The sequence below is a fragment of the Mizuhopecten yessoensis genome, unplaced genomic scaffold (assembly GCF_002113885.1).
Source record: "Mizuhopecten yessoensis strain PY_sf001 unplaced genomic scaffold, ASM211388v2 scaffold10531, whole genome shotgun sequence".
NCBI lineage: Eukaryota > Metazoa > Mollusca > Bivalvia > Pectinida > Pectinidae > Mizuhopecten > Mizuhopecten yessoensis.
In genome coordinates this window covers 52,661-80,487 of record NW_018408593.1, presented here as the reverse complement: position 1 = coordinate 80,487, position 27,827 = coordinate 52,661, and the positions used below count along the sequence as shown (strand labels likewise).

Sequence of the window (27,827 nt, the reverse complement as noted above, 5' to 3'; positions counted from 1 at the left end):
ATACAGTAAGATGCTCTCTTCACTGTAGTGTGTATATATTGTGTATATATATACAGTAAGATGCTCTCTTCACTGTAGTGTGTATATATTGTGTATATATATATATACAGTAAGATGCTCTCTTCACTGTAGTGTGTATATATATATATATACAGTAAGATGCTCTCTTCACTGTAGTGTGTATATATTGTGTGTATATATATATACAGTAAGATGCTCTCTTCAATGTAGTGTGTATACCATGCTGTGAGATTCTACTGTTATCCTTGTTATATTGTACCATGTACCCCATGCACAGAATAATAATAATAAACAACATTTGATATAGCGCCCTATCTAGCTAGAATAAGCCACTCTAAAGTGCTTTAAAGTACATAGATATATACAATCAATACAATTAGCCTATACATTAATCAATACAGGTTTGAGGAATTCGCAGGAGCTGCCTTATCTGGCGAAAACTACTAATCCTATACCACCTGGCTAATATCTCTCTATGTGTGTATGCCTGCGTGTTTGTAGTGGGGCCGTGCTTCCAACGGTATCATTTATAGTGCCGCCTTACATGAATGCTACAGCACAGATACCGCAACATCCACCCCAGACTATTTTATACTCTACCCAGAATGTCAGAATGTTGGAGTTAAAAAAGTTGTGTGGGCAAGAGAAAAACCACTTTCTCTGAATATTCCATGCATACGACAACTTCCGGGATCAACCCCCCCGCCAGCGTCGAAGGTGGGAGTGTCAAACCACTCAGCCAATCTGCCCTTAATGTTATTTTAAAGTGTAGGGAATATCTCTGTGATATGCTCCTTTGATCTTTGAATAAGTGGAGCATGTTTCCCATATGCAATTAGGTTCTCCTTTCTCCATGCTATACTGCAGTGTTTATCCCATGCAGTGATCATGAGATGCTCCTTTTTTCTCCATTGTATTCTGCAGTGTGTATCCCATCCAGTGGGTTGCTCCATCAGTGTAGCCTGTATCCCATGCAGTGGGATGCTCCATCAGTGTAGCCTGTATCCCATGCAATGGGATGCTCATTTAGTGTAGCCTGTATCCCATGCAGTGGGATGCTCATTTAGTGTAGCCTGTATCCCATGCAGTGGGGTGCTCCTTCAGTGTAGTTTGTATCCCATACAGTTTGATGCTCCTTTAGTGTAGCCTGTATCCCATGCAGTGGGATGGTCTGTATCCCATGCAGCGGGATGGTCCTTTAGTGTAGCCTGTATCCCATGCATTGGAATATTCCTTTTGTGTAGCCTGTATCCCATGCAGTGTGGTCCTCTTTTAGTTTAGTCTGTATCCCATGCAGTGGGATGGTCTGTATCCCATGCAGCGGGATGGTCCTTTAGTGTAGCCTGTATCCCATGCATTGGAATGTTCCTTTTGTGTAGCCTGTATCCCATGCAGTGGGGTCCTCTTTTAGTGTAGACTGTATCCCATGCAGTGGGATGTTCCTTTAGTGTTCTCCATTCTCCTTGATATAGTATAGTCAGTATCCCATATAGTGGGATGTTCCTTTAGTGTTCTCCTTTCTCCTTTTTATAGTATAGTCAGTATCCCATGCAGTGGAATGCTCCTTTGGTGTAGTCTGTAACCCATGCAGTGGGATACGCCTTTGGCCTTGCTAGTACGCCATGAAACATTTATGACATACCTGAATATAGAAAAGAAATAAAAATGTAATTTTCTTTTTGTATATTCATGAATGGCTCCGTTGATTCATTATTCTTGCTTGTGGCTGAATGGACAAATCTGTTGATATATTACTTGTGCTTACAGCTGAGTGACTAAATTTAAATCAATCTTAAGTTATTATCCTTGTAATGTTTCTCTTATTACTTTGCTATATGAATATCGAGCTGATGTCATTAAACCATAGAAATTCAGTGAGGTGAAAACTACACATACCACTCCCTGTACCACTATTGTAACTACACATACCACTCCCTGTACCACTATTGTAACTACACATACCACTCCCTGTACCACTATTGTAACTACACATACCACTCCCTGTACCACTATTGTAACTACACATACCACTCCCTGTACCACTATTGTAACTACACATACCACTCCCTGTACCACTATTGTAACTACACATACCACTCCCTGTACCACTATTGTAACTACACATACCACTCCCTGTACCACTATTGTAACTACACATACCACTCCCTGTACCACTATTGTAACTACACATACCACTCCCTGTACCACTATTGTAACTACACATACCACTCCCTGTACCACTATTGTAACTACACATACCACTCCCTGTACCACTATTGTAACTACACATACCACTCCCTGTACCACTATTGTAACTACACATACCACTCCCTGTACCACTATTGTAACTACACATACCACTCCCTGTACTACTATTGTAACTACACATACCATTCCATGTACCACTATTGTAACCACACATACCACTCCCTGTACCACTATTGTAACTACACATACCACTCCCTGTACCACTATTGTAACTACACATACCACTCCCTGTACCACTATTGTAACTACACATACCACTCCCTGTACCACTATTGTAACTACACATACCACTCCCTGTACCACTATTGTAACTACACATACCACTCCCTGTACCACTATTGTAACTACACATACCACTCCCTGTACCACTATTGTAACTACACATACCACTCCCTGTACCACTATTGTAACTACACATACCACTCCCTGTACCACTATTGTAACTACACATACCACTCCCTGTACCACTATTGTAACTACACATACCACTCCCTGTACCACTATTGTAACTACACATACCACTCCCTGTACCACTATTGTAACTACACATACCACTCCCTGTACCACTATTGTAACTACACATACCACTCCCTGTACCACTATTGTAACTACACATACCACTCCCTGTACCACTATTGTAACTACACATACCACTCCCTGTACCACTATTGTAACTACACATACCACTCCCTGTACCACTATTGTAACTACACATACCACTCCCTGTACCACTATTGTAACTACACATACCACTCCCTGTACCACTATTGTAACTACACATACCACTCCCTGTACCACTATTGTAACTACACATACCACTCCCTGTACCACTATTGTAACTACACATACCACTCCCTGTACCACTATTGTAACTACACATACCACTCCCTGTACCACTATTGTAACTACACATACCACTCCCTGTACCACTATTGTAACTACACATACCACTCCCTGTACCACTATTGTAACTACACATACCACTCCCTGTACCACTATTGTAACTACACATACCACTCCCTGTACCACTATTGTAACTACACATACCACTCCCTGTACCACTATTGTAACTACACATACCACTCCCTGTACCACTATTGTAACTACACATACCACTCCCTGTACCACTATTGTAACTACACATACCACTCCCTGTACCACTATTGTAACTACACATACCACTCCCTGTACCACTATTGTAACTACACATACCACTCCCTGTACCACTATTGTAACTACACATACCACTCCCTGTACCACTATTGTAACTACACATACCACTCCCTGTACCACTATTGTAACTACACATACCACTCCCTGTACCACTATTGTAACTACACATACCACTCCCTGTACCACTATTGTAACTACACATACCACTCCCTGTACCACTATTGTAACTACACATACCACTCCCTGTACCACTATTGTAACTACACATACCACTCCCTGTACCACTATTGTAACTACACATACCACTCCCTGTACCACTATTGTAACTACACATACCACTCCCTGTACCACTATTGTAACTACACATACCACTCCCTGTACCACTATTGTAACTACACATACCACTCCCTGTACCACTATTGTAACTACACATACCACTCCCTGTACCACTATTGTAACTACACATACCACTCCCTGTACCACTATTGTAACTACACATACCACTCCCTGTACCACTATTGTAACTACACATACCACTCCCTGTACCACTATTGTAACTACACATACCACTCCCTGTACCACTATTGTAACTACACATACCACTCCCTGTACCACTATTGTAACTACACATACCACTCCCTGTACCACTATTGTAACTACACATACCACTCCCTGTACCACTATTGTAACTACACATACCACTCCCTGTACCACTATTGTAACTACACATACCACTCCCTGTACCACTATTGTAACTACACATACCACTCCCTGTACCACTATTGTAACTACACATACCACTCCCTGTACCACTATTGTAACTACACATACCACTCCCTGTACCACTATTGTAACTACACATACCACTCCCTGTACCACTATTGTAACTACACATACCACTCCCTGTACCACTATTGTAACTACACATACCACTCCCTGTACCACTATTGTAACTACACATACCACTCCCTGTACCACTATTGTAACTACACATACCACTCCCTGTACCACTATTGTAACTACACATACCACTCCCTGTACCACTATTGTAACTACACATACCACTCCCTGTACCACTATTGTAACTACACATACCACTCTGTTCCACTATTGTAACTACACATACCTCTCCCTGTACCACTATTGTAACTACACATACCACTCCCTGTATCACTATTGTAACTACACATACCACTCTCTGTTCCACTATTGTAACTACACATACCTCTCCCTGTACCACTATTGTAACTACACATACTACTCCCTGTACCAATATTGTAACTGCACATACCACTCCCTGTACCACTATTGTAACTACACATACCACTCCATGTACTACTATTGTAACTACACATACCACTCACTGTACCACTATTGTAACCACACATACCACTCCCTGTATTGTAACTACACATACCATTCCATGTACCACTATTGTAACCACACATACCACTCCCTGTACCACTATTGTAACTACACATACCACTCCCTGTACCACTATTGTAACTACACATACCACATCCTATACCACTATTGTAATTACACATACCACTCCCTGTACTACTATTTTAACTACACATACCACTCCCCATACCACTATTGTAACTACACATACCACTCCCTGTACTACTATTGTAACTACACATACCACTCCCTGTACCACTATTGTAACTACACATACCACTCCCTGTACCACTATTGTAACTACACATACCACTCCCTGTACCACTATTGTAACTATATGCATTGGAATATTTTTTTTCTTCCATGACTAGCTTTGATAAATCATTTCTGAAGGGACAAAAAACGGGTTTTAGTAATCCAGTTTACTGCTAGGGATCAATGTCCAATGGTAAATATTGCATCCTCAGTCTTTCTATATCCTTCATCGCCTTTGCGCTTTACAACTTGGGACGCATACGACCACTTTAATATGTGAACTGGTCAGGTGATTAGTGGACAACTTGGTTCCCACACAACACGGACGATACTTTTGAGTCCCCTGACACCACTAGGGATCAATATCCAAGGGTAAATGTTGCACCCTCAGTCATTCCTACATACTTTATGGGTCTTTAATGAAAAAATATTGAAGATGAAATGATCAACGAGTTAAAAATTTAGTGGGAGTAGACTGGGATTGAAACCCAGGAAACTGAGGGAGCTACCTGATAAACAGATGTGTCCTGTCCTAACTGTCCTGCAGTTATATCCAAAGTTACTGTATATACAGAAAAAACACAGTGCAGTGGATTTGATTTATCAAAGCAATAGTCATGCCAGGAAAAACAGTTTCATAAATTTAGTTAGAGTCTAGGGCCACGGGACAGGGATCCTGAAAAATTAAATTCATATTAACTCATTCACCCCTGATGACACATTTGAACTCTTACGATTCAAAGGTTGGAATAGTTCATTATGAAATTTCAGGGGTGAATGAGTTAAGGTTGATAAAAGTATAGTCTTAGTTGAGCTGATTAACATGTATGGTTTAGGTATAAGTTACCTAATGGAATAAAAGGGAGGTAACTCAGACAATAAAAACAAGCTGAATAATTGGACAACTCAGGAGTAGTGGTGGCTGGATTAATGTAGGTTGACAGTATGAAGAAATGTCTTTTTCTGTTCCTTTAGTATTTTAGTTTCAGTGTGTTTGGTCCAGAGACTTAATCTATAATCTAATTTTCATCAAACTTTATACAAAACTAAAGCACTAGTTCTCCTCATACAAGTTAGTTTTTTCAGTGGCCCTAGGTCACTGTGATTATGTATTAACTATAATTTGCATTAAAACTTTACTGACAATGTAATTCAGCCCCACTTGGCAACAGTAGAACTTTTTCATTTCATCACACACTGCCAGTTATAGCAGACCAAACAATTCAGTTCAGGACTCCCAGTATATAAATAATACTTATATCAGCCTACAACAAATGTTTAAGCCAATATTTTTTCAAATCTAATTTATAGTAAATTGAGCCACATGACAAGAAAACACTTGATTATTGCTTGGTGAGTGGGATGTTACACCCATGTACAATTTCTTTGATAGGCTTGAGCCTCTACTAGGTAGAATAAATGAGGACCCAACTGCCATGCTCTGCCCAGAGATCGACTTGATCGACAAAGACACGCTACAGTACGGTGGCACAGGAAGCTACTCCGTCGGCGGGTTTTGGTGGAGTCTTCACTTTTCGTGGCGTCCGATTCCTAAACACGAAAAGGAACGTCGCAAATCCGATGTTGACCCCATTAGGTACAGTTTCGTGCTGTAACGTCACTATTAATAGAACCTTTGATTTTGGCTTTCAGGTGGGGTCGGTGCTGTTGTCTCTGAAGCTGTCGGGTGTCGGTACTTGTAAACGTACTCTATCACTAGAAAATTTTGATGAAAGTCTGTGGCCTGTGCAGTTGGTTGTTTCTTTGAAGTACAGTCATTCAAAATTGATAGCATTTTAGTAACATCGAATTATAATAATTTCCTAAATTTGTCATAGTATTTTGCAAAGAATTTCTGTTGGTTGATATTGCAGATCAGTATTCTTCTGTACTTTCAAAATTGACAAGCCACTGCCTTGATCTGCAGATTTTTCATCAAAATTTGTAGTTTAGGTTAAGAAGGTGCTTTTGACTTTTTTTATGACCTCCATCTTGACCTCTTTTGACCTTTAGGATAGAGCCGCTGCTGGGCAGAATCCAGGCTAACCCCCAGGCCATTTTGTGTCCTATAGTGGACGCTGTTGATGCTGATACCCTTGAGTACTCTGGTAACGGGGGTTACCAGGTAGGGGGGTTCTCTTGGAGCATGCACTTCACCTGGCGGAATGTTCCGGAGCGGGATACAGTCTCACGGAAATATACAGATCCCGTGGGGTACGCTTTCCCGAAGGCTTTGTTTATAATAAGCTCTTCGTAAATCAGTGTGGCTTTCATGACGGATATATTTCATTTAAGTAGCTCCTGTAGGGAAAACTTTGTTTTGAAATTAAATTTCATTTTATAGTATAATTTTAAACAATACCTTACAGATATATACAGATCCTGTAGGGTGTGATTCCCAAAAGGCTACCTTTATTAGCTCTTTGCCATTTAGTATTGACTTTCATGAAGAAGTTAGTAAGCAGCTGCATGCGGTAGGGAAATCTCTGACTAGAAGTTATCTTTTAGTTGAGATTTCACTACATCAAAAGCCACGAAACGGATCAAGTGTTTTTGACCCAAAATGACAATAGTGACAGAAATTTTGGACTATTTCTACAGTATATAAAAGCCATCATGAGGTTGTCAATTTCGACTACTCCATAGAATAGCTTTTATGAGATCGTCAGTTTGGATTAGAATGACTTTCATTAGGTCAAATTTGTCCACATGAATGACTTTGATGACTTGGTTTGTTTTAGTGGTCAAATGTATGAAAATATTGTTTTTTTCCCCCTGAAGATCCTTTAGGCATATCATAGTACCTCTTGTTATGTAGCTTTAATTTGTATACAAGTACCCGGTAGTCATAATTTTGTGAAAATGGTGCTGTATTTCCTATGAACGGCAAGAGACCACTGCAGAAAGCAGGAAGAATTTATACACAATACTGTACAATGGTTTGGGAATCGAACTGTTAGTGTTTAGATTGTTGCATTTCAATTCATTATGAGCATTGCTTAGCATTGGTGCTACAACTGTAAGTTTAACCCTTTCACCCCTAGGCAACTTTAGTAGACTCTACCATACATTTATCTGGATGAGTCCATTGTGGTCCACAGTGGTGAAAGGGTTAAATGTTGATACTGTTAAAACCAGAACCCTGTACCTACATTGAACTAGCTTTGTTTGGTAGGTTGGTGGTACAGGGTTTAATGTCCTGTCAACAGCTGAAGTCTTTAAGGACGTGCCTGCATGTGTGTTGTGTGAGGGCGACGGTCTGTTTATGTATTTGCTCCTTATATTAGTGGGGATCTAATGCTGATTTTATAGTGCTACCTCACTGAAATACCATGCTGAAGGCACCCAGCGTAGCAATCCTGTCCGTAACATTATACTTAAAACGAGTGAACAAGTTGTTGCCATTTTTGGAAATGTTGAAAGCTTAAGCAGGCTGAGGGGCTTTGGTATGTCACGGCATGTGGACAGAACCCATTTCCTTACTCAACTTGATGAACATTCAACAGTAAAGCCAAAAGTGAGGTATTGCTAAGGAAGGCACTCAGAAACAAAAGGTAGTTAGGAAGTAGACAGAAATATATACATCCCATGTGATGCTATGGTGGCAGCAGATCAATGGTGATTTCTTCAATGTGGCCCCTTAGCAGAAGACAGCAGAAAACCTCTAATTCTGCAGGGGGCCCCACATTATATTTATAGTTAGTCACCTGTAATAGAATACAGCGGGCCTTTTCTTTCCCAAACCCTCCAGGGGTGTTGGCTCTTCTAGATCTCTCCTAGATTTGTTTAACTCATTCACCCCTACATATTTAAACTGGACTTGCCCAGTCATTGATTTGGTAAGGTTCAAATGAGACTGTAGGGGTGAATGAGTTTAAGAGGATACAGAGTGTATCTACTATCTGTGATGTTGCTATTAACACTACTGTGAGCTTGTCACAATGATTTTATGATAATTTCGCCAAGTGAGACTCACTTAAAAAATAGAATATTATGTTTTTTCTGCACTGTTTTGTAAAATTGTTCTCAATATTTTATTTAAAAAGTACTATTTTGTTTAAAAAAAAATGTAAGATGACAACAGATATTTTGTTTTTAGATGTGTAATCTATTAAAGTGTTTTTTTTCAGTTTTAAAGACAATTGTGTTTAAGAAAATTTTAATTACAGCGTTCCATCTCAATTCAGAAAGTGTTTTAAGGTTTTATTTCTGTCTGTTAAAATTTGATTTAATGTGCTCATTGTCAAAGATATTTCCATTTACCCCCCCCCCCCCCCCCCCAAGGATTAAATGATTAAATAGTCATAATGATAATGTTGTATTAAAATGTATTAAGGTACAGTTGTTCGTATGGTATGATAAAGCATACTGTTTTTGCCGTAATTTAGTGTCCAGGGGCTTGAAAAAAATTGGCTAAAGGGAGCTGCTTTACTGTTAAGATGTAGTTTGGTTTGGTTGGTTTAAGATTGTTTAACGTCCTATCAACAGCTATGGTCATTTAAGGACTTCCTCCCCTGTGTGCAAGATGCATGAGTGTAGTGAATGCGTGTGTGTTTTGGGAGGCTGCGATATGTTCGGGTTTGTCTCCTTGTGATAGCGCGGAACTGATGCCGACTTTATAGTGTACCTCACTGAAACATACTGCCGGAGACACCCAGCAGGACGCCCCACCCGGTCACATTATACTGACAAATGGGCGAACCAGTCGTCCCACTCCTAAATTGCTGAGCGTTTAGCAGGAGTAAAAAATACCCTTTTTACAGACTCTGGTATGTCTCGGTCAGGGGACAGAACCCAAAGCCTTCTTCACAGGGGCGAACGCTCAACTAAAGGCCAAAAGTTAGGTATTGTCAAGGGAGACATTAGGAAGAAGAAAGTTGTTTAGAAAGAAGAGAAAAGATAAGATCCCAAATTTAGTCGCCTCTAACGATCATGCAATGGGGGCAGCAGGTACAATTCTTAGGGACGTATTAAGATATAAAACCGTTGTGTGAATTTCTGTAAAGGTGACATGACAACTGTCACACTCAAGGGGAGACTTCCAAAGTTGTTTCTTCTAAAACATTCTCGTCAGATTCTGATACTGTAGTGTCAGATACAAAGTATATATTGTACTATAATTTGTTCAGAATGAAGCGTCATGTTTAGGAAAGGAGCCGCTTTTAATATTTCATTTCAGTAATTTAAGAGCCCATAAAAAGGGGAGGGCCTTCATAAGGGGTTGGGGCACTTTAAATTACAGCCAAGTAATATGGTGTTCACTATAACAGTGGGCAGTCAGTTTTTTGGGGAAAAAATAGAATTTGTTAAAATCCTATTAAAATCAATTTATCTTCTTGGAGTATATAATTATTCCAGTTTTGTAGCTTTGAGTTTCACTGGGCCTCTGCTTGCTCATCTGTCCTTTCATGTGTAATCACAAACATCACTGGGCCGAGTTTATATGTGTGTATGTTTCTTTGTAACCATGTACTATGCCTCACTAAGCTGCTACGCTAAATGTACTTTGGTCATAAATAATTTAGTCTCACCTGTAACATCTACCAGGTATCTAGATCAATAGTGAGGTTACCATGGTGTAGGGGTTTAGATCAATGAAGGAAAACAATCTATGCTATGGCCTTAAGGAACGCTAGGACAGTAACGATTCCCAGTTAATACTCTGTACCTGTCGGCCGTTTATTGTATAGTGATAATGGGATGGCTCTATTCAGAGTAAGGCTAATCAAAACTAGGTACTGCATGCCTAGCTTGAGATTAGCCTGTCCATTTAAAAGATGTGTCTGTCGTATTAAGGTCTGTCAGTCTGGTAGTTTTAGTGGGCATAAAGGATCCTTCTGACCACACCCAAAAACTGTTATTATGAATTTGAAACTCTTTTTTCTTGAATTAAATTTGAAGCTTTGATAAATCATTTCTGAAAAAAAACCCAATACCTTTGTTGGATTTTTATGAGAAAAAAAATGGTGGTGAAATAAACAGATATATTCACCAACAGGGTTTGCAGGCAGTTGAAATTGGGATAGAGCTAGAAGGGAGTTGAACCCTTGTTGAACCCTTGTTGAACCCTTGACCTTCGATTGTGATAATAACCGACACTCAAACCGACTGCATCAGCTACCTGGTCGAAAGAAGTGTGCTGGCTTAATTGATCTACAGTTATATCGAAAATGAAATTAAGGGGAGGTTACTGTGTATAAGAAAAAACAAAGTCGAGCAAGACAGGAATGTTCACAGGAAGTAGAATGGTTATGGTGCTAGGCCCGTGATCATGTTTTAGTTGCGTCACTGATGACATACTCGCTGGTTCCTACTGACTTTTGGCTACAGCGATTTTCTCTATAGCTCAATCGGTTAAGACCAGGTGAATGTTTAAGAGTTTTAAGGCCCGTATATATATAGATATCTTTGTTGTAGGCCATAGCAATTGAGTTAATTCTGGTAAATAAATGGCATAAGGGGCCGGGATGGCCCAGTGGTTTAGGGGTCTGACATTCTGCTACCACTATAGCCTCCACCACTTGGTCGCTGACTTGAGGCCTATGTGGGGCAGTCGCCAAGTACTGGCTGCAAGTCGGTGGTTTTTCTCCGGGTATTCTGCCTTTCCTCCTCCACCAAAACCTGACACGTCCTTAAAAATGACCATTGCTGTTAATAGGACGTAAAACAAACAAGTCAAATGACATGGGCCTCAACACGGAGGCTAACTCATTTTCGTGAGCCAAATATATAAAATATAAACTTTTATTAATTTTACAATAATTATAAAACAAGTAATTTCAACTGATGTTAATCACTCTTGTTGGTCCGAATGATAGTTAAAAAGTAGTCTTAATGTGGGAGGAAACCGGAGTACCTGGAGAAAATCCACATGGATCGGGCAGGAGACCCCCAACACCTTTTTACATCAGCTCGTGAGCCTAAACATCATTTAGAAATGCAAAAATAAATATTACCAGTTTCTTTCCAACTTCATTGCATATGTGATTCATTCGGTTAGTTGCACGAACAATGCCTCCTGCTATAATGCAGGCAATATGCTTTATCATATATACACTTACTACATGACCTACATATTCAATTCACCTAACTTTCAGAACTTTTTAATGTTAAATCATATTGAGCTTGATATGAAAGGTCTGATAAAAATATTAACTTCGTCTACTGAATATTTCTTAGAAAATAAAATAAGTTTGAACTATTATAAAAATTGCAATAACATACATTATCTGTTTTAAGGATGGTTTAGTATGTAAGGTTAAAATTATGGATTCTGATATTGCAGATCCCCAACCATGGCGGGTGGACTGTTCGCAGTCGACCGAGAATTTTTCTTCAAGATTGGAGCTTATGATAATGGCATGGAGGTATGGGGAGGAGAGAATCTGGAAATATCCTTCAGGGTAGGTCAAATGTCATCTCTGATGGCCATACATCTTAATAATAAGGTCATCTAGAGGTCAGTCATCCAGAGAAGAGGATAAAGATCACTAGATACAAAGGATTTTTTAGCCCACCATTTTATCAGATGGTGGGCTGTTCGAATTGCCCTTTGTCTTTGTTCATTGTCCGTCCATCTGTATGACGTTCATTCTTGCACAATTCTAGTTGTCACAACATCTAGTGTGGTACAGGATAGATCTCTCTGGAATTTCTTATGCAGGTTCCCTTGCATGTTTTACTTTGAGACTTTATGAGTTCTGTGTGAGCGTTGACAATGACAATAACAATGACAATGACAATATAACAATGAGTATTGTCATTAACAATGACAATGGATCTTGTAGTGTTATTATAGGATTCCGTACATATGTATGTCATCGCTCTAGCAACTTAATTATGAAAACGTCACTTCCAAAGTAACCATGCATGTGAAGAATTTATTTAAAGCCATTTGGATGCTCATTTGAAAATGTAAAACAGTCAAATATCGCTTATCAGAGAATGAATAATTTACACTTTCAAATTATATTAATTTTCGAAATATATATGTTAACACAGATTCTGGTTTAATGTGTAGGTAATATTTGATGTTTAAGCTTGAAAAAAAAAGTTTAAATATATACTAGTTAATGTTCTCTGATCATCTGGGTCACACATCTGTCTGTCAAAAAGAAGTCGGAAAGAATTACTGTAAAATCATAATTTTCGAGGGACATTCAATTTTGTTTATTTCGTGGATAACAAAAAAACACAAAATTAAATCCCCACGAAAACATAAATTTGGTATGATATAGGTAGGGGAAAATCAGAAATCAGCAAAATATGATGTCCTTGAAACAGGCTAGTATATGAAAACCACGAAATTTTAACCCCACGAAAATAGATGATTCTACAGTAGGTAATGAAGTAAGCTTGCACACACAGCACAGTTTGTCTAGTCTGTATAGGTGAAAAGGGCGTAAAATCTTCATCTTAATTTACCTGCTCAGGTGTGGATGTGTGGAGGCAAATTAGAGTTCATCCCTTGTTCTAGAGTTGGCCATATCTTCCGCGCCAGTCATCCCTACACTTTTCCAGGTAAGGAACAGTTTGTTTGTGATAGCTAGTGTATTAACTATAATATCATATACAATATGCCTTACAGACAAATCTTAATAGACTGCCAACTTACATCAAGATCCCTTCTTCCCGTTTTCTCAAAAATTCCATTGTATGTTTCCTACAATTTATCATCAAAACCCCTTTATAATGCCAAAATTTTCTTTGGAAAATACTGGCTTTATAATGAGGTTAATCTAAATATAATGTCCATGTTCCATTTGCCACCTTGCTTACTGCCAACATATTACAAGACCCCTTTTTCCCATTTTCTCAAGAATTCCTTTGTACGTTTCCTTCAATTTATCATTTATACAGCAAAAATAAAGAGGTTTATCTTGATTCCATGCACTTATCCATTTGCCACCTTTGCTTACTGCCAACATATTTCAAGATCCATTTTTCCCAAGAACTCCTATGTACGTTTCCTCCAATTTATCATTGAACCCCTTTATAATGCCAAATTTCTCTGGGCGAATGGTGGCTTTATAATGAGGTTAACCTTAAATTTGATGTTCATGTTCCATTTGCCACCTTGCTTATAATTACTGCCTACATATTCCAAGGCCCCTTTTTCCTGTTTTTTTTCGAAAATTCCTCTGTATGTTTCCTTCAATTTATCATCGAACCCTTTTATAATGCCAAAATTTCTCTGGACGAATGTTGGCTTTACAACAAGGTTTTACTGTACATCAGTGCTGCACAGTGTAGATACACTGACGCTCAGAGGTAACTGGTCACTTCATGTTGTATGATTGGACTGAATACTTAAAAATTTATACTAATGCATCACATGACAAGAAATTAATTTTTGATTTTCAGGAAACAAGGACACTCATGGTTTAAATTCAATGAGACTGGCGGAGGTTTGGATGGATGAGTACAAACGTCTATTCTACAGTCATCGCCGAGATCTCCTGGTCAGTTCAAACATATTATTACCAATTTAAGGTCCAGTCCCTTGCTGTTTGTTTCAAGGAAAAATCCTCTGAATAGTTTAGCCAATTTTTTTTGTATATTTTCAAAAATATCTGCAGTAACAGCTGTGCAGCTTGAAGCAGTTACATAAGGGTAGGTTTAAGTAGAGCAGAGGTCAAGGTTACTATCAATACAAAATTCGTTTCTGCACAATCAATAAAGTTCCCATTTGCTTAACTTAATTCATACACTGTTTCCTTACTAAATGTGCTTGCTTGGGATTCTTTTCCGGTCAGAAGTTAGGGTATCTGTTTCTATAGATAGATAATAAGTTTCTATTTGATAACTCTAGCATTCATGGGCCGATTATTCTTAAAAAATCATCAAACACTGCTTCCTTATGGAAAGAGCTGACTTAGGATTGCTTTTCAGGTCAGAGGACAAAGGTCGAGGTCACTTTCTCTATTGAAAGAAAACTGTTTTTGCATAATAGCTTGGGTGGCAAGATCAAATTTAAACTCAAACCCTGTCGTTCCTTGGCTCCAACTCTAATGGGGGGGATTAGTATTGCACCGCGTTACCTTGTTTACTTCATGTTTATTGATCGATGATTGATATTTCCTGTCTGATGGTCTCGCCTGTATTGACAGATGATCTGACAATGTTGACATGTGAATTTCAGGGACAGGATTATGGAGATATATCTGAAAGAAAAGCCCTCCGTGAAAAACTCAAGTGTAAAAACTTCAAATGGTACCTGGATAACGTGTACCCAGAAAAGTTCATACCCGACGAAAATGTACATGCCTGGGGCATGGTAAGTTGGTGCATCAAACCAAGGTGTATGTGAGAGACATTTTGGTATACAAATCAAACTCCACCATCATAGCCTATTATTGTCACCAAAACAATACAGCTACATTTGATTAAGTATAATGTCACCTCTTCTGGGTGGATTTGAATGTGTATGTTGAAATTCGCAACAGTAAGCACTAGTTTGCATTGGCTTTAGGTGATATGAACTGAAAAAGGAAAATTTCACTTTGATGTAGATTCACAGCAATAACAGGCTAATAACAAACAGTAATAAGTACTTATTTAATTTCTGCAAAAAAAATATCAAAAAATCTGAAGACCTGTGATAAATTATTAAAAGGAGAAAAGACACAAAATTGTATCCTGGATACAAAGCAATGAACAGTTTACATACACCAGATCCCTCAGTGTATACAGGTATATGTACATTGTGATATTACAGGTAAGAAACCCGAGCAGTAACCTGTGCCTTGATACCCTGGGCAAGGATGAGAAGATGACGTTTGATGTTGGATTATTCAGCTGTCAGAACGGTGCCAGTGCTAGTGAGGTAAGTCGAGTTACCCTTCCTGGTCAGTGTTGCTGTATGCTGTATAAGTGCATATTGAAGTGTTTTACTCTGCAGACTTTATGACACAGATATTTCGATGTATATCCGTGCATAAAGATAACGCGCACCATAGAATATGTTTGTTGCCAACAGCGTTCATACTACTGTATTCGCCGTCAAAATGCAGGTCAATCCTTAACTTTAAATAAAAGAGTGTGTTAATCTGTTATAGTATGTCAATAAAGAAAATAACAACAGAATACCTTAGTTCCAACAAATCCATAATTTGAACTCAAAATCTGTTAAAAAAAGGGCAAAATATTAACAAAGGGAAGATTTGCATGAAAAGTCGTGGAAAAAATCGAGAATAATAGGACCAAGTGTTTGGGACGGATAAACGTCTTGTGCTTCTTCGACAATACCTGCCATGTAAATCTAGGTCAGATCCATATAATGTCACGTCCTCATAGCGAGAACCAAGGTACTGACAACAAAACAACATGGCGGACTGATCAACGTAGCGAAAAATTATCTCCATATCACACATGAATGAAATCATGATGGCGACCCTAAAACTTGTCCATAGTCGCTATCAACCTGCATCTTCTTCTTCACCTCTTCTTCTTCTCTTCTTCTTCTTCTTCTTCTTCTTCCAATAATCTGCATACCACCTCTGGTGTATTGTCGCAGACCTTTGGAAACCCTGTGTTGTGAATTTGACTGTCAGCACTTAATATCACGACTTCCTTGATAGATGTCAAGCTCTTAAATACCAAATTAACTGGCAAATGAAACCCACCATAAGTTGGTAAGCAGGGTTGTTACTTCAAGAAAGGGAAAGTTTACATTAAACTGCTTATTGTACAAATAAGTAGTAAGTTGCTCTGGTTAATCATATTGTAAAAAGGGCTGAAGAAGAAAAGTCCTTGATTTTTGCTCACAAGGTTATATACAATAGACAGGTCAATGAATCTAATAAGACAGAACATCATTGAATATCTCTGTATGTCAGTATGTTTTGTAGTTTGTTAAATTGTAACATAATAATGTTACATAGTGTATCAATGTGTCTCTAAGCATTTTATTGAGGAATTGCATGAACCTGAAGTATGTCACTGTTTGTGTTATCTGCAGGTATTTTCCCTGAGTATGGAGAACGAGCTTCGGCGAGAAGAGGGATGCATGGCGTACAACGGAAAAAGTGGTGGACACCCTCATCTGGTCAATTGTAACGGGGCGGCCAACCAGAAGTGGAAACACGACAAGGTAACGTTATGGTTTCTCAAAAGTTTCAAGCCGATGCATTTAACATAATAGATTTTAAGGATTGGAATACAGCTGTTCATTCACGTAATGGTGAAAAACATGACTAAAGTTTTTGTTTTGTGGTGGTCAACCAGACATGGGCACACAACACAGTCAATGTAACAGTCATTAAAGGCAAGGAAATGTGATAAAAGAAAACATTACGGCCGTCAAATATTTGGGAAACGTTAAAAGATATATGTTATAGCATTAGAAGGCTGAAAACCTAGTAAACGTATTATTTGTGTACTAGTTTTCAGGGTGGAAAATATGTGACATAAACGTAACTGCTAATAAGAAACCATGTAAGGCAAATAAAGTGGCCTTGAAGTGTGGGAAACCGTGTGAACAAATGTGGAGATAGAAATTAATGTTAGAGCCTTCAAAGGGTGGGGAACCAATTAATACATGAGCCTTCAAAGTGTTGGGAACAGCAATTATGTAAGAGCCAAAAACAGGTGGGGAACAGCAAGTAATGTGAGAGAGTTCAAAGGGCGGGATCAGGAATCGATGTAAGATCCTTCAATTGTGAGGAGGGTGGGGATCAACATTTAATGTAAGAGCCTTCAGAGGATGGGGATCATCATTTAATGTAAGAGCCTTCAGAGTATGGGAATCATCATTTAATGTAAGAGCCTTCAAAAGAAGTTCAATATGTACGGCAGGCTGAACTTGAACGAAGAAAGGAGCAGTTTTCTGACAGGATTTTGAAAATGGTTGGCCAATAACTTACTCTTGCTCCATGATATATAAGAATCTACATATATCTATATATATAGAGAAATGTCTGTTGTAGAATACTGGCACCATCATCCATACAGAGAGTGGCTTGTGTCTGGACCGGGAAAAGGTCGAGTCTGGGGGTTACAGCATGGTGATCACCTGTGTAGCCAACAAGGACTCCCAGAAGTGGGCCTTCGAACACTATCTGGATGTGTAACACGGAATCTAGTCCGGTCTCCTCACATCTATACAGCAAGCTGCGGACAATTCTGCCAGCAGTACAGCTTGTCACAAAATGTTGAAGCCTGCAACATCACTACAGCAAGTCACAAAATGTTTTAGGTCTGCAACAGGCTGAAAAAACAGCACAGTACTGAGGACAGAAATCTGCAGACAACCTTGAAACTGCTAGAGTAATTGACCAAATTGTTAAAGGTTGTAAGTTTACATTGATTACTTTTCAGTGATATCTGCTTTCATCACACTTACACATTATATCTTCATATTTGATATTTTTTCCACAAAATTTCCGAAAAAAATATATGAGTCTTTCATGTTTTCTGACACTGTATAACACAAAACCCCCAATTTTATTTAAAAAGTTTATTTTTTTTAATAATTTTCTGCAGTTGCAGTACATGTACAAACACAAGGTTAAGATACAGATTTTGTTTGCCTAATCTCAGTAATCTGCATGTTTTATAACATTTAAAAAAGTGACGTTAAAATCAAAATATCTCTTCATGACATATGTAAAAAATATCAAAAAAAAAATAACAAAAATTGTACCTACAGGTAATTTTGTATGAACAAAATAATTTGTGACCGTAAAACTGCACGAGGAAGTACCAATTAATATTCCATGTTATTGAGTAAATGGGAAGTACTTTGAATCGGTGAGCGTTTACATGTTGTGTGTGCACAGAATAGTGTAAATATTATTTATCATTGTATGTCGTGAGGTAAATGAATTTTGATAAACGTGGATCTGGGTATATATCTGTATATAGTATGTGGGATCACCAAAATAGAATCTCAAGGTATGCTAACGAGATTTCTACCTATGGACATGTGGCTATACCCCTGTTTCACGTTATGTTAACATGTACAGTTAATTTATGTACAAAATGTGTATATATTGATGTTGTATGAAACCGTTTTTTTTCTCTTTTCATTATGTACGAGTGTTGTATTCTGTGCAACGGCGTTATTACACTTCTAACTGTACTCATTCCTTTAGAATTCACTAAATGTCTAGCAGTGGTATTAACTACTGGTAAATTATAAAATTGAAGCAGTACTACACAGTACTTTAGAGTTTATGTGCAATAAGATAACTTCAGTACTTCTCCACATTTGATGCGTGGTTGAAAATTTTGCAATTAAGACATATTTTAGAACACTTCATTTTCATACAGAAATATTTTCATGATTGTGTTTCAAATTTTCTTTTCACCGGCATTCGAATGTGTAACGTGGGCAAACTGTGTTCATTTGCACCCAACTAACAGAGCAATTCTATTAGAGAGAATAATTGGGTTCACAGACCGCTTTGAAACTCCCCATTACAGTGCTTTGTCTTGTTTACTGAACCTGTATTAAGATATCTAGACCACATGAAACAATAAGAAACCATTCTATGAACTTACTAAAGATGGTCTCTTAATTCAGGTTTAACTTTTCTGTACAGGAAAACCCCGTCATACTGCCACCATTTGTTTAGAGAAATTTTGGCATTATAATAAAGGGGTTTGGTGTTATGTTGAGGAAAAGGTGTAAAGGAAATCTTAAGAAAAAGAGAAATAAGGGACCTTGAAATATATTGTCCGTAAGTGAGATGGAAAATGAAATAAGGGACATTACATCAGGGATTGACTGTATGTGTTCCATGCATTACCTTGCCAGCATAAATTAAAACAGATTCACAACATGTGAATGCATTAACCAAATATCTTTTATAACAAAGCTTTACAATAAAACAATTTAATAACTCGGATATGCTTATCTTGAAAAAGGGAGGCAATTCTTAGCGCATATCAGAGATGACAAGTATAGGATAGCATCCTCCACACCAATTCAGAGCTTTAACAAACATGTATAGGAAAGTGTAAAACTTGGTTTTGAACTTTGCAAATAATATCACATGAACATATTTACCATTTCTGGTCATGATTTTAATACGACATCAATACAGTTCATAGGAGACAGCTTTAAACCCAGTTTTCATTATGATTTGATTTTGGGAAGTTGCAATAATATATATTGTACATGCTGCACACTGTTGGTCCAGGTGAACTTGGTCTAAACTGGTTAAGGCATGTGCTTTGATCATCCTACCCACAATCCCGCAGCCAAATTAAGGTTCTGTTTCCTCTCATAATCAAGGTTATTCTCATTGATCTTCCATTTAGACATTCAGATTGTCATTTATTTACCAGTTCAGCAGTGAATTTGTACGAGGCTGTAAGGCCAAGTTCAGATCAGGACAAAATCTGCAAAATACTGATTGGTGAAAGTAAAACTGTGGCGAAAAGTTAAACTGCGGCAAAAGTGTCCTGGTACTGTATAACATGAAATGTTTGTGGTGTATAAACATTCGTTATTTCTGTGGTTGCTATTGAACCATGAAAATGAATACAACAAATTTGGAAGACATACAATGTACTTGTCTACTGTTTGTAAATATAGGATACCCACGAAAGTTTGTACCACGATACTGTCTGTAAATATAGGATACCCACGAAAGTTTGTACCACGATACAATCTAAATGGTCTCAGATCACGTAGGAAAGTACCCACGAACATTTCATGTTGCACAGTATACAGAGTATAAATAAATTTAAGTGGCTAACAGTATTAAAAAAATATACCTCGGACACCTAAATAACATTGTCTTTAATTAGCAGAAATACTTATTTACCAGATCTGATGATAGCTAGTATTATTTAAGCTGACAGGTGTTGATCTGTGATATAGCAAAGATGCTGCTGAATTATACATGTATGTATCAACACAGTGGGGTTATTTTTAAACATAAACACAATGTTATTTTTGTAAACAAAAGATCTACATCAGATTTTTTGCGAACAAAAATTGTAGTTTATTAATCCAGATTGTAAATATATATCGGAGGACGCATAGTTACCGGTAATCATTAATGTATATAACAAAAGAAGGAAATTTAGGTACTTTTCACTGTATGTTAACTGGAGAGATTTTACAGTTATTAACTCATTCACCCCTGAAATCTCATAATGGACTATTCCAACCTTTGAATTGGAACTGTTCAAATGTGTCTTTCAGGGGTGAATGGTCATGAGTTAATCATCATTGTACATAGATGAAGGGATTGTAGTTAATCATGATCATACTGCATATGGGGAAAACTTTCGCCCTGTCGCCTTATTGCCCTTCACATTACTCTGTATAGTATGCTATACACTAATAGTCACTGCCACAATTAACTCCCCCCTTGTTACAAGGGCAAAAAAGAGCAAAACATTTTAATGGGGCAACATTTTCTGGGTATACATTCTATTGTTTATCATGATTGTAATCATAAATCATGATTGTAATCATTAATCATGATTATATGTACACATATATATATATATGCTCTGGAGGATATTTTTCACATTTGGACATATCATTGTTCAAGTAGTTTCCTTTCTCATAAATAGTGATGAAATGTCCTATATATTAATTGATCATGACCGGAGACGGCGTGTGCTGTATGATGTATACACGGTGTGTTCTGTATTATGTATACGATTGTTACTGTTTACTGGTGTAATATATGCTGTTACATGTATACGAGTGCTTAATTTATTGGACTTTAGACTTATATTTGTGTGCAAGTTGTTACAATGCCTATTAGATGTATAGAAAGTTAATTCTGTCTCGAGAGATTCATGTCTGTAGGATTAACTCATTCACCCCTGAAATTTCATAATGAACTATCCCGTGTCTTCTGAGGTGAATGAGTTAACTGTGAGCTGGATGATTATTTATTTTTCAATATTTTAGTACATTGTGAAAGTGTTTAAGTTGAAGATGCATATACATGTATTGATAAGTGTCCAAAAATTTGACCAAATATGTAAATATATAGATGAAATATGTATCAAAATGTTAGGAGTTAATAAAGATCATTTTTCGTGTAAAAATTCAAAAACGTTGTATATACAGATGTATAAATGCAAAAATCAAGCGCTACCTATCATCCCAGAGATTGATTTTTACTATACATGTACTTAAAATTTCCCGATCATATGCTATTCTACTTTAATTTGTTTGATTGAATGAAAGTAATTCCGCAGTACTTATAATAACCATGTTTCATATAGTTCTGCTTAAAAGTTACAGATTAAGTGTTATACTACATAAAAGCGAGTGGATGTGTTTCAATGTCATGTGTGAATAAAAAAAAAAATATAGATGTAAATACTCTAGTTTTGTATGTCATAATAAAAGGGAGATAATTCAGGACATTTAGCCTCCTGTTTGGGAGGTTAAATACATATCGCAAATAGTTCTTGCCATCTTTTGGATGAAGATTCATGATTTCATATCCTCATTGACGTCTCTTTAAACCAGCAGAATTTCAGACATCTTGCTTTTTTCGCAACTTGAATGCATAGCATTGGACGGTTTTAACTTCTCACATTTTTCGCAATTTTTTGTCAAATATATAGGGTCATTGTTACTACTTTGAAATATCATTTATCTTGGTATATATAGCATAGCTGTCAGTGTCTGTGGTTGTAAACTGCTTAGCTTCATTTATGAATTTACCCAACACAATCTTAGAAGCTGTAATGCATGTATAATAGTTTCCCATGACATGTAATCCTTGGCTAGTGTAATGTATTAGGGTCCAAACGTTTCTCGATCATCTTAAACTCCTCATTAACATTACCTTGTCAGACCTTTTTTATGTAAAAGTATGTGGGTGTTATATTTGTTGGTGTTTTAAAATATATACATGCTAATCCGTAATTATTTTTGACACGTGTGTTGGGCAACGCAGGTGTCTAGGGGATTGAGTATACTTACAAGTTTGGTTAACATAGAATCACATATTCGCCACTAGCGCCACCACTTTCAATATATGTCCGATATCCTTATATGGAATCTGATTTCTCCTTATTTGGAATATGATGTCTCCTTATACATGTATTTATATTTAAAGGTGTTTGTTACTTAGAGAGTTATAAAATTCTTGTTTTAAATTGTTTGAGAAAGCATTTATGTGTATTATTGACAAATTTAGCAAACATGATATTGAAGATTATTTTCACAATTTCTGTGCTCAGGTGAGTCATTAACAGGACACTGACTTGATGTAGTGCACAACTATAAATGCCTTAGCATCTCAAAGCTGTAATTAAAACTGCACATGGTAATCTTTTTTCACATCAATATAAAAGCAACACTTGGAAATCACATCTGTAGATAGAAGCTTGAGTAGAGATTACCATTCATCATCAACATATTATTTATATAACAGGAGTTAAATTCCGTAACATCTTCATTATTTTTATGTGGTAAATGTATCAAGTCCCCAATGTTTATTTAAACAGTAACTTGTTTGTATGTGGTGAATATCTTCTTTTCTCTTACCCTGGACAGGTGTATCCGCATTTTTACCAGTGTGAGATTTCCTTGTCTCACCCTAGGGTTGAGCAGGGGGATTCCCCTATTCCTAACAATGGCATGACGTCACTTTAACAATACAATGACGTCACGTCAACAATCCATCAACGCCACGTCAACCCAGAATTTAGCATGTAACGTTATCATTACATTGTGCATATGATACACAATGAAAGAACAGAGTAAGAGAAAAAGAATCATTCACCCCCTTGTGGGTGAGATAGTGGAATCTCAACCCTCAGGGAAAGATTCTTTAGTTGCCAAACACTCGGCAAAGCCTCGTGTTACTAAAATATGTATATTCACAGTATTTATCAGCAAAGTTCATACAGTTTATAACCTTCCTATAACCTTCCTTTTAACCATCCGAGTCTAAGACAATAACGAATCTGTTTTTTAAAATGCTTCTTGAAATATCGGGATAACAGACTAATGGGGATAAGCCGCAACTATGGGATTCAACGGTACGTTGCAAAATTAAAATGAGTTGCAGTATTTAGAAATCCTATTATATGAAGTCACAATGTCTATTGGGCAATACATTGACTTGGTGTCGCAAAGTATATCAAATGGTGCAGTTTATCCGTTGCAATTTAGTACAATGTTTTCCTTGGTTGTTAAAAAAAGTACTGTATTACAAATATTTTGGGTATATTTTCGTCTGAACACTACAAGGAAATCTTCGACCATGATTACTATACTTGTTAAAGGGAACTTAAACCCTTTCATCCCTTATGTAACTTTAGTAGACTCTACCATGCATTGTTCTGGATGAGTCCATTTTGGTATACAGTGTTGTAAGGGCTAAGGATGTGTATAAAACACTAATGAGTTTTATCAAGATATGTATGGTAACTTTAATTCATTTAGAGTTCATAAATGTATGGTACATATATATATAATATTACACCTATAGCCCAATGAAAGTACTGTATTACTGATACTATTTTAATAATTCATATTCAATAAATTTTAAATGAAGGGAATTATCTTACGTAGTGTGAAAAATCCATGTAGGACAACCAAAAAGTGTTTGTAAGTGACATTTCGACGCCTAGTACGGTATGTGACGTTTCGACGCCTAGTACGGTATGTGACGTTTCGACGCCTAGTATGGTATGTACTTGTGGACAACTTGTACACATTTACACCTTTGTGTACATACCCTCCACTGGTCATTTGTCTGATGAAGGAGACAGAGTACATACCATACTAGTCATTGAAACATCACATATAAACACTTATTGGTTGTGCTCAATGAACTTTTCAAAATCCATACTTACTAACCCGAAGAAAATGTAAAAAATACTTTTTGTACATATATATAAGACCAGCACAAATCTCTCAATTTTATTGTACTGTTTATGTTTTTACAATATATGTAACTACTTAATACTTCAGCATTCCACCAATGCACTAAATTCCCTTTTTTCTGAATTATATATATCTTTAATATTTAAATTTTACTTATGAAATATTTATTTTATTCTATAACAGAAGGATGCTCTTGCTTCGATTCTGTACATGGGTGTGCAAGGTATATGTGAAGGATTATGATATTCCGGGAAACTTTTCCCCAGTCAAACTTTTGCCCTTCACTGGTAAAATCTATATTTGCTCAGCGTTACGTAAGCCCTTCAAATGCAATGACTATATAAGGTATGCTACGCATGTACTGATATTTGCTGTAAAGAAAACTCGCCCTCATCATAGCAAGTGAAAAGTGTGAAAGTTAAATTGCGGCAAGAGTTTCCTGGTATACAGAACTTAGCCACACTTTATTCTAAAATACTTACCATTTTTATCCTGCAATAAAAACAAAGTGAGGGGAGGCTCATATACATACACCCTCCTTTCCCCATCTCGCTTTGCCTGTGACATTTGACCTTTTAACCTTGACCAATGACCACACAAATCTAATGAGTTGTAAAACTGAACTGAATCTAAATTTGTTTTGTGGTTTGTAAGTTGTCTTGTACACAAGATTTTTACTACAGAAGTGGTTAAGTGCGATCTTTGCCTGTGACCTTTGAGTCTGGACCGATGACAACTAATATCTAATTAGGTGTAGAAACTCGATGTGACATACTATGGTGTAAAATATAAACTAAATTTGTGTTAAGGGATTCATGAGATATGGTACAAAAGTATTTTACTTCAAAAGAGGTAAAATGTAACCTTGACCGATGACCACTAAAATCGAATTAGACGTAGAAATCGCTACTGCCATACTATATGGTATATATGAATTAAATGTGTTCAGGGGTTCATGAAATATTTTGTACAAAAGTTTTTTACTATGCATACATACACATGGACAGCTGACTTTACCAGATTCAGCCCAAATTGTTATTGACTCAAAGAAAGGCTTATTACATGACCTTGAAATAGCATCTGTCGGCATCTACCCTGAATTGCAATATATATTGGTGGGCTTATTAACAGGCATGGGCTTATTGCTGGATAAATATAGTAACATTTTAAACCATTATAAAGTTCATTTGTATTTTTTCCATGCTTTATCTACATAGCTAACCAAATCTGTGTTTTTGTTATTTGTTTACCTAAAGATGTACTTAGTACGTTTGTATTTTTGTCACACTTTTCTAATTGTCTTTTCTGTAAAACACACAAATTTCAAACACATTTTTGGCCGCTATATATTAAGAAAGCTTAGCTTTCATTATACTGTAACGCAGTTTCTAGTTTTTCTGGTAGACTGTTGTATACAGTATAAATGTGAAAAGAGATGGTGGAGATAACGATAGGGAAGTTTGTAAGGGTTGAAGATGTTGAGAAAGCGAGTGTTAAAGAGGATGAGTGTGGCTGGGTGATAGAGGGTGCAAATGTGCAGACTCTAAAATGGAGGGATTGTTTTTATCATTAACATTTTTTAATATAAGAAAATTTGTTTATCGGATATTTTTTTAGAGAAAAAAAAAACATTCGGACAGTTTCACTGGACAATTAAATGTTCAGAGTGTTAAAAATACAAATTATCAAAATAAAGTCACAGCTACCTTTTTAGCGCTAGTTCCCTGGTCCAGTCCCATCACAGTTCTATCAGAAAAATGAAGGGGAGGTAACTGTACGTATGAAAAAACACACAATTATCTAATGCTTTGCCTGCAATGGGACAAGGATCATTAACTCATTCACCCCTTAAGACACATATAAACTCTTCCAATTCAAAGGTTGGAATAGTTCATTATGAAGTTTTAGGGGTGAATGAGTTAAAGTTTTGTATACATTCAAGATCATTCACAAGATGATGTATTAATATATTCCTTTTTGTTAGCTGGTTCCCATGGCATCATTTTGTGTTTTCATGTGAAAAAGATTTTTTGTATAATAAAGATGTATCAACAAAATATTAGTACTATGAAAATGGGTGAAAATTGTGTATGTGAGAATTTGCTGTTAGCTCAGCATAAGTTTGAGTTATCTCCCTTGTGGATTTATCACTATTTATGCACTGGTAGCGCTATTATTGAGGCATGTATGTGTTACATAGTTCAAAATTGTCCAGTTATTTTTCTGAAATCATTGTGGAATTTTCTTTGTGTGTGATGCAGAATATGTTGTATATCATATTAATATAATGACTAACTCGTTCTGCCAGACAATGGTACATGATTTTGTTTCACAACTGTCTATGTATAACATTTATATTTTTAACGTTTCATTTGGTTGACTTTACATGGTAAATAAAAAAATAAAAGGCCCATGGGGTCTGTATCTATAGCCTGTCATTTAGTTTTTTATTTCTGCCAAGTAATAAAAAGAGAAACTTTTATAATACTTGACCAGTCGATAGTCCTCTAGTCAGTGGAAAAGTTTCAAGGTCAAACTTGTCCAGTTGATATGTTAGTCTTATCAATTAAGTGATCTCAAGATCAAATATGACCCATACCTTTAGTCCATGGAAGAATCTCTCAAGAAAAGTTTCCGAAGGTTTATTCTTATTGATACAGAAGTTTAATCTATTGAGCGAACTCGAGGGCAATTATGACCAATCCCATACCTGAATTAACTTGTCATTTTTAGCTCACCTGGTTCGAAAGACCGGTGAGCTTATGCTATGGTGCGGCATCCGGCAACTTTTCCCGAAAATCGCTACTAGTCGTAAACGACTCAGCAGATTTTGACCAAATCTGGTCAAAAGCATCCTTGGGGGAAGGGGAACACATTTTGGATA

General features: G+C 37.0%; 1 protein-coding gene across 1 annotated transcript in view; it reads left to right on the top strand.

The window, feature by feature from the left end:
* LOC110461004 (probable N-acetylgalactosaminyltransferase 9) overlaps window positions 1–18,528 on the top strand; it is a 40,168-nt gene extending 21,640 nt beyond the window's left edge. The window contains exons 4-11 of the mRNA XM_021514264.1: window positions 7,135–7,335; window positions 12,407–12,524; window positions 13,554–13,641; window positions 14,485–14,582; window positions 15,263–15,397; window positions 15,839–15,946; window positions 17,081–17,212; window positions 18,048–18,528. Coding sequence (XP_021369939.1) covers window positions 7,135–7,335; window positions 12,407–12,524; window positions 13,554–13,641; window positions 14,485–14,582; window positions 15,263–15,397; window positions 15,839–15,946; window positions 17,081–17,212; window positions 18,048–18,191 — 1,024 coding nt within the window. The 3' untranslated portion in view covers window positions 18,192–18,528. The remainder of the gene's footprint in view (window positions 1–7,134; window positions 7,336–12,406; window positions 12,525–13,553; window positions 13,642–14,484; window positions 14,583–15,262; window positions 15,398–15,838; window positions 15,947–17,080; window positions 17,213–18,047) is intronic.
* The last annotated feature ends 9,299 nt before the right edge of the window (window positions 18,529–27,827 follow it).